Source organism: Bos javanicus, chromosome 19 (assembly GCF_032452875.1).
Source record: "Bos javanicus breed banteng chromosome 19, ARS-OSU_banteng_1.0, whole genome shotgun sequence".
NCBI lineage: Eukaryota > Metazoa > Chordata > Mammalia > Artiodactyla > Bovidae > Bos > Bos javanicus.
Window position 1 is genome coordinate 57,969,072 of NC_083886.1, and position 9,924 is coordinate 57,978,995.

The following is a 9,924-nucleotide window of genomic DNA, read 5'->3' on the forward strand; positions in this document are numbered from 1 at the left end:
GGCTTCGCCTGCCAGAGTCAGGCCCAGAGGGCCCTCAGCACACGACCAGCATCCTTCATTTTCTTGGGTGAGGAAGTGGAGGGTTGGGCTTCCCTTGCCATGGTGCCCTCAGAGAAAGAGCTCACACAGGAGAGGCGAAGGGTCTGCCTCCCAACCTCCTGTGTGGCCCCTAGGGGCTCTGCTGGGGCTCTAGCCCTGTGCTCACCAGCACCCAGCTTTGCGGGGTACAAGCCGGGCTGCAGGGGCGGAGCTGCCCTCCCCAGGCCCCACCCCCGGCCTCACCCCGGGCGCAGCTCACTGTTTGCACTGGCTTCAGGGAGATGGACGGGCTAGGAATGCCCGCCCTCCCCGCCCAAAGACTCAGAGGACCCGGCAGCTGGGGAAAGTCCCCCAGGGCTGTGTTGTGGGGAAGACAGGGGCTGGCGAGGGGTGGGAGGATGTGGAAGCCCCAGCCTCTCTCTTCCCCTCTCCTGCTGTGGATCAGACAAGGGGAGGACCAGACAAAGGGTTTAGACCCCTCCTGGCCCAGAAGTAGGACTGTTCCAGCCCCACAGCCCCGCCCAGGAGGACTATCCCTTCCCACTGTATGTGGAGCGGCAGCTCTGTCCCCAGGAACAAATGCCACGAAGCCCGAATGGAATCGATCAAACAAACAGGGTTTATGGCAGTGGGAGAGAGGGTTGTTGAACCCTGCCTGGCAGCTAATTAAGAAGCTCATTAGGAGACAGGGCGTGTGGGGAGACAAGGGCAGGGCGGCCTGCTGAGCCGCGAGCTTCCAGATGTCCTGGGCTGAGCTTGGGCCAGGCAGGAGGCTGAGCCCCTAAGCCTGGCTGGGGAGGGGCTGCACCTCCCCAAACTCCCAGCGCAGGGCTGTCCCAAAGGGTAGCTGTGAGGGCTTCCTCCTGGGCTGCGCTGACTGTGGTGGTGAGCAGTGGGCAGGCCCGTGCTCCGTCCTGGATGTGGGCTTTAGCAGCTCAGTGTCCAGGCCCCGCTCTTGGTCTGGGCCTAGAGACAGTGACACTACCCCCCAGTGAGGTTCCAGGGCAGAGCAGGCTTTGGGGATGCCAGGCTGGTCTAGGTGCCCCTGGAATGGGGCATCTGGGTGACATTCTCCCCGGCCCTGGCACTTTAGGGGTCTGCAGGGCGTGGGTTCCTCGGGTGCCCTCAGGCCCCCAGGTAGACCTCCACCAAACCCCCCACAGAATGCATGCGGTAGAAGACCCCCAGAGGCAGGCCAAAGTTGACGACGGTGAACCACGTCCGGTAGCCATAGAAGTCCTTTTCCAGCCCGTTCTCAAACTCCGGGTGGATGCCGAAAGCAGGCATCATCCATAGCTGGGAAGGAGAGGAGGGTGCTGAGTGAGGGGCTCTCCCATCCCCCACGGCCCTCGGCTCAGGGGAAGCAGGCCCCCTGAACCTGCGGCTCCTCCATGTCTCCTCCTCCTCAGGATATCAGAGCTGGCCCCTCTGCCCTTATATCTCCCTCCCCCTCAAGGCCTTGAGCCCCCTCCTCAGTTTGCCTGGGGCCAGCCAGCCTGAGTTCCAGCTGAGACCCCCAGCTGCCACTCTCACGGGACAACCTGCTCCCTCAAGCGGGGATCCCCCGGCCTCGATCTGCATCCCTCTTTTCTGCTCTGGGTCCATTCTTCCTCTGTCAGGACTCTCTGCCCACTCCACTCCGAGCCTGCCTTCTGTCCAAATTCTGCTCATGTCTTAAGGCCCAGGCCAAACTTTCATGAAGCCTTCCTTGGCCACTTGGGTCCACATTTCCTTCTTTGAGCTCCTACCTCCCTTTAGGGCCAATGTATTACTTATGCTCTGCCTGGAGCAGAGGTTTTGCCATCGGAGGTGTTGCCAGCACATCCAGTACCAGCATGGGCTCAAACAACCTGGAGGTGTCCCGGGACTGCAGACTCTGGGAATATGGGCAGGTCAGACAGCCTAAGCCTCAGTCTGCTCATCTGTTAAATGGGGACAGCAATAGTGCCTGCTTCGTGTGTTAGTGTGACGATTCAGCGAGGTGCAGGGAAAGGTGGATTTGAGACTTAGCAGCAACCAGGCATTGAGTGTTACTGTTAAGGCCTTCCCCTAGAGGTTCTGTAGAAAAACAGGCACTTTCTGATCTCTTCCTTTGACTGAATTCAGTGGATGATTAAATATTTGGTAACTCTCTAACTGGTTCCCCTGTGTGTCCCCAACTAAGCAGTAAGCTCCCCTGGGAGCTTACACACATGTGTGAAATCCTACACACATGTTTATAAAGAGCACTTAGCTACAGGCTTGGCACCTTCATCCATGCCAGGTAACTTGCAGGGAGCTGGGGGGCACTCTCAAGCAGCATCAAGCTCGTTGGAAAGAGGCCTGTGTCCTTGGCAATCAAAGGACAAGCCAGTCGCCCTGGGGACTGTCAGTGTGCCATGAATGCACCTTGATCCATTCCTTCCTGAATGACGCTCGCTGGGCCGTCTCACCAGCTCCACCCCGCACGTCTCCCGGCCCCTGCACTCACTGTGATATTGCAGAGGATGAGGAAGAGTGAGATCTCCTTGAGGGCTCGCCGCTTCCAGTTGAGGTGGCTGTAAGAGTGGATGTAGGCCAGCGAGGCCCGCCGCAGGTCCTGGCCCAGCTCCAGCAGGGAGCCCCTGCGGGGAGGCTCAGCCTCCCACTTCCCGGCCAGGCTCTCGGGAGTCACCTCCCAGAGCGGGCGGCGGTGCAGGCCCTCGATGATGAACAGGTTCTGGGCCATATGCTGGAGGATGAGTAGCAGCGAGTAGGCCAGGATGAGGCAGTTGAGCAGCTCGTGGGGACGGGTGGCCACAATGGCCACGATGGAGAAGTAGGAGATGCCCATATGACCCAGTGCCGCGCCCATCAGTAGCACCACGTCCAGGCTGCGGGTGGGGTTCTTGAGCGTGTCCAGCTCTCGCTCCTCCAGCCCGTGGATGGCCGTGCCCGCCAGGCACGCCAGGCTCATAGCGGGCAGCGCGGCCACGTAGAAGGCATAGTAGACGGTGAAGTACTGGCGCGCGATGGCCGGGCCACTTGCTTGGATCTGGAAGAGCACAAAGACGCACACGCCTGCCACCAGCACCAGCAGGCCCAGCAGCGGCCCGAAGATGGCCCCGTGTAGGTGGAAGGACGGAGCGCCGGGGGGGGCACCCGAGGCGGGTGCCAGGCGGCGGCCCACGTTCCTCCACATGACGAAGAGCACGGTGCAGCAGATGAGGCAGTACTCGGTGCTGAAGGGGTAGAGCATCAGGTAGCCCTTCCGGAAGACCTCGCACATGGTGACATTGAGGCACAGACAGGTGTTGGTGCCATTGCCTGGGAGGGGCAGGGCGGGAAGGGACAAAGGTTCAGGTGGGCCTTGCTCAGGGGAAACCAGAGGCACGAGTCAATCCCGTTCACCTCCTGGAGTGTGGCCGAGGTGGAAGAGACCCAGCCACCCATTTTGCAGACGTGGAAACTGAGGCCCAGAGAGAGAAATCGGAAATCACAGAATGGGTGGTGGCGCTGCATGTAAGAATCTGCTTGTCACTGCAGGGGACACAGGTTCAGTCCCTGGTACGGGGAGATTCCACGTGCCTCGGAACGACTAAGCTCATGCTCTACAACTACTGAGCCTGTGTGTGCCACAAGAGAAGCCACTGCAATGAGAAGCCTGCACACCCCAATGAAGAGTAACCCCCACTCGCAGCAACTAGAGAAAGCCCTCACAAAGCAACAGAGACCCAGCGTGACAAAACACACACACACACACACACACACACACACACACACACACAGCGGAAATAACAGGGTGGTCATTTCTATTTTTTTTGTTGTTTTTTGTGGAACCTTAGCTCCCCAGCCAGGGATCGAACCCCTGCAGGGGAAGCGTGGAGTCTTAACCAGTGGACCTCCAGGGGAGTCCCCAGGATGATCATTTCTTGACAAAAGGATTCTAGACCTCAGGGGCCAAGCTTAGATAAAGCATTTGACATGTGATATCTTCAGGGCCAAAGCTCTACGGATGACTTGCTGAGCACGAGGGGAACCCTGTAACTTTACACTGAGAAGCTCTGGCTGCTACACCTGGTCAGTCAACAGCATCCACCGTGTGGTGATCAGACGTCCTTCCTGTGATGAGGTGCCCTGCAAAGACACAGCATCCCCGGTGGAATGCTGGTGTCCAGAATGCTCCTCCTGAATCTAATCAACACTTCAGTCCACACTTCCCATTTCTAGGAAAAGCAGGGAAGAGGGGAAGAAGTCAAATGCCACCATGAGGAAGCAACCGGACCAATCTCAATGTCATTAGGGAAAAAGAGACTTAACTGAGCCACCAACTGTATTGCATGTTTGAACAAACCATCTGTAAATGACATTTCTTAGGCTGATTGGACAAAGTCAAATATAGATTTATCCATATAAATGGGGATGGGGATGATGTTAAGGAAGTTAGCAATTATAATAGCATTTTGCTAATGTAGGGAAATATATCATTTTAAAGGCTTGCATATTGAAATGTTTTGAGATGAAATGACAGGATTTCTATAAGATAAGTAACTCACCAAAAATATTGGAATAAATATGCCAAAGTGTTGAAAATGATTACATCTAGGTTATGGGTATGTCCTGTTGTACTCATCTAGATGTCTGAATTGTTTAATCATAAAAAAATCCATGATGTCACTTGCCAAAAATTCTCTTTGCATAGCTCTTCTGAAGAATGGATCTGGAGCATAAAGAATGCCACAGTATCCAGGCGTGCCAAGATTTATGCAATGGGTGTGTGAGTGCATGAGTGTGCTGAGAAGGCGTGGCTGTACACAAGTCAACATGGCGATGGCACCTGGAAGGGGGGTTGTATACACACACACAGGTGTGGCTGAATCCCACAGACAGCAATGCTCCTTCCGTGTAGTTTATAGGACATGGCCTCTAAGCACACCCTGTATGGGGGGGTACTGCATACATGGGAGGATGCAGGGCATCCTTTCTGCCCAGAAACATTCTGTTCCTCCTGATAGCTGACATGTCCAGGTGCCTACAAGTGTGTTAGGAAGACATTCCTTTCAGTCATAAAGGCTTCTCCGTTTCTTGCAAGTAAAATGAAGATACCAGGGGTGGAAGGGCGTACCTGGACTTATTGGTGGGTCAGTGGCCAGCTCACTGACAGCTAGATGGTGCCCAGGGAGGGCTTGCAGAGCACTAGAACCTGGTGGGGCAGGCCCAGAATGCAGGCAAAAGTCAGTACCCCTGGCAACAGTCAGTTTTTGTTGAGTCTTGATCTGGGCTCTAGAGTTTGCTCCCAACTGTACAGAGTCACTGAGCCTCACCCGTTTGAGGAAGTGTGATTCATGCATGTGTGTGTGCACATTCAGAGATGGGGGGGGGGGTCGCGGTCTCTTCTTGCTGCAGCTGCTGCTGCTAAGTCGCTTCAGTCGTGTCTGACTCTGTGCGACCCCATAGACGGCAGCCCACCAGGCTCCCCTGTCCCTGGGATTCTCCAGGCAAGAACACTGGAGTGGGTTGCCATTTCCTCCTCCAATGCATGAAAGTGAAAAGTGAAAGTGAAGTCGCTCAGTCGTAACTGACTCTTCGTGACCCCATGGACTGAAGCCTACCAGGCTCCTCCGTCCATGGGGTTTTCCAGGCAAGAGTACTGGAGTGGGGTGCCATTGCCTTCTCCCATGGTCTCCTCTTACCTGAGAGCTTTTTCATGAGGGCGCTGAGCTCAGCCTCGATCTCATGGTGCATGGAGTCATTGGAGACAGCCAGAAGCCACAGCAGCAGATTCGTGGCCAGCGTCAGCATCAGGCCACACCTGGAGGAGGTGCTACACTCTGCCCACACAGCCTGGCCAGCGCCCTGGATACCGCGCATTCACCATCACTGCCTTTGGGGGGACCGCTCTCACCCAAAGCCAGATCCCACCTGCCATTAGAACTTCAGGAGGGGCGGCCCTAAGGGCTCCCCAGGACCCAACCAATCCATAGTCCCAGGGCTACCCTGCCCAGGGAAGCTGTGGGGGGTTGGCGTGGGTGGGGGATGGGGGTGCCCCAGGAGTTGTTGCAAGGAGAGAAGGGGCCCACATCTCACCTAGTGAAGTTGGTCTGGATCTGAACGCAGTCCTTGCAGTGCTTCCAGAGCACCCAGGTCTGAAAGAGAACAGGCTTTGAGCCGGGAGTGTTGGGGTGGGGCGGGGGTGGGTGGGGAGTCCATGGCGTGTGTGCGCCAGTGGCCCGTGTGTATTTACAATGGAAGAGTGAGGACACCTGGCTTGGATTCCTGGCTCCACTGTTTCCTTGCTGTGTGGTCTTGGACCAGTGGCAAAACATCTCTGAGCCTCAGTCTCCTCGTCTCTAAAATGGGACTAAAGTGGGAACGCCTGGGCCTCCCTGGTGGCTCAGTGGTAAAGAATCTGCCTGCCAGGGCAGGAGACTCTTGTTTTAATCCCTGATCTGGGCAGATCCCACATGCCTTGAAGCAGCTAAGCCGGTGCAGCCCAGCTCCTGAGTCTGCACTCTAGAGCCCAGCAGCCGCAACTACTGAAGCCCATGTGCCCTAGAGTCCGTGCCCCACAACAAGAGAAGCCCACCCACCGTAGCCGGAGAGTAGCCCCTGCTCCCTGTAGCTAGAGAAAAGCCCATGCAGTAACGAAGACCCTCCACAGCCAAAAATAAATAAAATTATTTTAAAAAAAAAACAAAAAGAAGAGTAGCTCTGCGGACTTCCCTTGTGGTCCGGTGGTTAAGACTCTCTACTTTCACTGTGATGGGCACCGGTTCCCTCTGTGGTCAGGGAACTAAGATCCCACATGCCACACGACCAAATAAAAAATAAATTGTATTAAAAAAAAAAAGCTCTGTATATCCGGGTGGGGGGTGTAGACTTAGGTATGTTCTGTCAGATGTATCTATAGGTGTCTGCGTTTCAGTGACTCGTGCGCAGCGCTGATGCTGACACTCGTGGGTGGCGTGGTTGTGGGCGCAGGGGGCATGTCGGGGCTGGGGGTGGGCGTGGTGTGCGTGTGCACCTCCTCTGGGCCGTGTAGACGTTTGCTGATGCGGTTGTTTCAAGGCATAGAGTGCGGAGTGGGGGTGGGCAAGGCCAGTCACCTGGACGCTGATGAAGACGACCTCGATGGCGGGGAAGACCAGCTCCAGCTGCGACTTGCAGCGGATGTGGCTCACGTCGTAGCCCACGCGGAAGACGTTGAGGCAGACGGTGCAGCTGCCGAAGAGCACCAGGGAACCTGGCCGGGCCGGGGGTGGGGCCATTGGCACCTCCAGGAGCGGGCACCCTCCCTCCCCCGGCCTCTGCACCCACCTCCACTCCCCCACCCCCGCTCCGGGCGCCCAGACACTCACCCCGCACCCACACGGGCCCCGCGTGCGGGTCCCGGTGGAGCACGGCGTGCGGCTGCCGGGTGGTCCCTGCGGTGTAGTAGAGGAGCCAGAGGGCGGACAGGACCTTTAGCGCGGCCAGCAGGATCCACACGTCCCCCAGCGTGACGGCCACGTTGTTGAAGACCATGCTGCAGATGAAGGCTCCGCCCAGGAGCACCACGTTGAGCGCCAGGAGCCCCGAGAAGAGCTGCCCAGCCTTCTGGGCCTGCCGGTCCCGCCGCAGCAGCAGCGAGAAGTGCCGCGCCAGCCAGGACCTCTCGACTGGCGAGGCAGGGGCCCTGGTCTGCTCGAACCCCAAGGCCACTTGGTTCTCCTTAGCCGGAGCCTCTCCAGTCGCCTGAGCCTCTGGAGTGGCCATGGGTGGAGCCTCAGTAGGGGCTGAGGAGGGAGACAGGGGTCTGGTTGGCTGCCGAGCTGTCCAGCGCTCCGTTCCACTCTTGCGTCTCATAGCCGTGTGACCTAGGGTAAGCCAAGCAACCTCTCTGATTGGGACAATGGAAATCACAGCAGCTACCCCATCTACCTTACAGGACCAGAGAAGGTTCAAATAGACCAGCCCTCTGTGTTCCACATAAAATTAGGGGTTATTTAAAGGGGCTTGAGGACCACTTCTCCCCCACCCCCACCCCTGTCTTCCTGTTTGATCTTAAGGTGGAATACTGGCATCCAGCAAGGGAGCCAAGGGCATCTGCACAGTGCTTGGCCACCGGCTGTTTCCAAGGCTGTGACTTTCCACCCCGAAAGGCTGTGCGTGCCCTGTCTTCTGGAAGGAGTTTCACTCCTGAAGTCAGGGAGAGCAAAGTCAGTGTCCCCTCTTATTCTGACTCTGATCAGTTGGATCGTGGTTGCCTAGGGTGTTGTGTTGAGAAGGATCCCGCGGCTGAGTGTGCGCTTGGGCTTTCCCATCCTTGGGAAAGAATGCTGTGATCTGAAATAATGCTCTATTATGGGTGCTATATACCCAATCCAGTGTTCTTGCCTGGAGAATCCCAGGGACGGTGGAGCCTGGTGGGCTGCTGTCTATGGGGTCGCACAGAGTCGGACACGACTGAAGCGACTTAGCAGCAGCAGCAGCATGGAGAAGGAAATGGCAACCCACTCCAGTATTCTTGCCTGGAGAGCCTCATGGATAGAGGAGCCTGGAGGGTCCGTGGGGTCACAAAGAGTTGGATACGACTTACAACTGAACAGCAACCAAAAAATGGTTGTATATAAAATTACTTTGAAAAGCTCTAGAAGACACCCATCGAGTTCATGATAGGAGTTACTTCTGGGGAAAGGTAGAGAACACAGGCACTGGGAGGAGTGGCTAATGTTCTAGTTTTTTTGCTTTTTTTTTTTTTCTTAAAACATTACTTTTGTAAAGTTATTATTATTTTTTGACCGCACTGTGCTGCATATGGGATCCTAGTTCCCCAGCCAGGGATCAAACCTGTGCCCCCTGCAGTGAAAGCGCAGAGTTCTAACCACTGGACTGCCAGGGAAGTCCTAAAGTTTTTATTTCCTAAAATTAATTTTAAAGCACATTAAAGGCTTAAGGAAAAAAGTTCCGAGACTGATTTGCAGTGTCTACCATGACCACGGGACATCCTGGGGTCAGCACAAATGCTATGGCCCTTGACTCTTTTTTTTGGCCTTGCTGTGAGGCTTGTGGGATTTTAGTTCCGAAATCAGGGATTGAACCTGTGCTCTTGGCAGTGAAAGCACAGAGTCCTATCCACTGGCTGACCAGGGAATTCTCATGCCCATGACTTTGATAGAACTGAATTCCATCTGTACCCTCCCTGGATGCCTCAGTGTCTCAGGAGTGCACAGCTCAACGTGGGGAATTCCATCCCTGACTCTTCTCTTTCCCTGAATGTCTCCTGCTACTTCTTCAGCTTCCCCAAGCTTTCACTTGGGCCTGCTTCCTTTGTTGGGCTTCCTAGGTAGTTCAGTGGTAAAGAATCCGCCTGCCAATGTAGGAGATACGAGTTCGATCCCTAGGTCGGGAAGATCCCCGGAGAAGGAAATGGCAACCCATTCCTGTATTCTTGCCTGGGAAATCCCATGGACAGAGGAGCCTGGCGGGCTACAGCCCACGGGGCTGTGAAAGAGTGGCATGACTGAGGGACTAAACAGCAATAACAAACCCCTTTGTTTCCCCTTGCTTGGACCCCAATCTTGGGCCACCCCCATACCTGCAGCTCAGGGTCTCTTCCTGAAGTCTAGCACCCTCCCGCCATGGGCCCTTTGGGTTCACGTAGAGCTGCAGGGAGAGCAGGGATGCCCCACTGGTTGCAGCTGCTGTCCCGGTGAGAAGGTTCCTTCCCCGCCCCTCCCATGCCAGGCGCTCTGCCTGCTGCTACCCTGCATCCCTGGTGCTTTGGGCTCAGGGTCCTAAGCACCCACCGTCCCCATTCTCCAGGCTGCCAGAGGCCTGATTTCTAATTCATCATCTCAAAGCAGCATCGCCATCCCTACATCTCCCAGAAGGAACCACGTGTCCACCTCGCCTGTCCCCTCGCCCCTGTGTATTCCAGCTCACAGA

The 9,924-nt window shown here is 56.0% G+C and overlaps 1 protein-coding gene across 1 annotated transcript; it reads right to left on the minus strand.

The window, feature by feature from the left end:
- Positions 1–58: 58 nt before the first annotated feature.
- Positions 59–8,728, minus strand: OTOP3 (otopetrin 3). Its single transcript, XM_061392892.1, has 6 exons — positions 7,356–8,728; positions 7,104–7,240; positions 6,085–6,143; positions 5,691–5,809; positions 2,510–3,324; positions 59–1,335 (listed from the first exon to the last, which is right to left on the minus strand). The coding sequence occupies exons 1-6, from the start codon at positions 7,840–7,842 to the stop codon at positions 1,165–1,167; spliced, it is 1,788 nt and encodes a 595-aa protein (XP_061248876.1). The 5' UTR covers positions 7,843–8,728; the 3' UTR covers positions 59–1,164.
- Positions 8,729–9,924: the final 1,196 nt, after the last annotated feature.

What these genes read in the sequence shown, in the direction of transcription:
- OTOP3 (XM_061392892.1), bottom strand. Translation starts at nt 7,842, where the DNA reads ATGAGACGCAAGAGTGGAACGGAGCGCTGGACAGCTCGGCAGCCAACC. An exon ending in TCGTCTTCATCAGCGTCCAG is followed by an intron (nt 6,144 to 7,103) that starts GTGACTGGCCTT and finishes GTTCTCTTTCAG; the next exon opens with ACCTGGGTGCTCTGGAAGCA. An exon ending in ATCCAGACCAACTTCACTAG is followed by an intron (nt 5,810 to 6,084) that starts GTGAGATGTGGG and finishes CACCTCCTCCAG; the next exon opens with GTGTGGCCTGATGCTGACGC.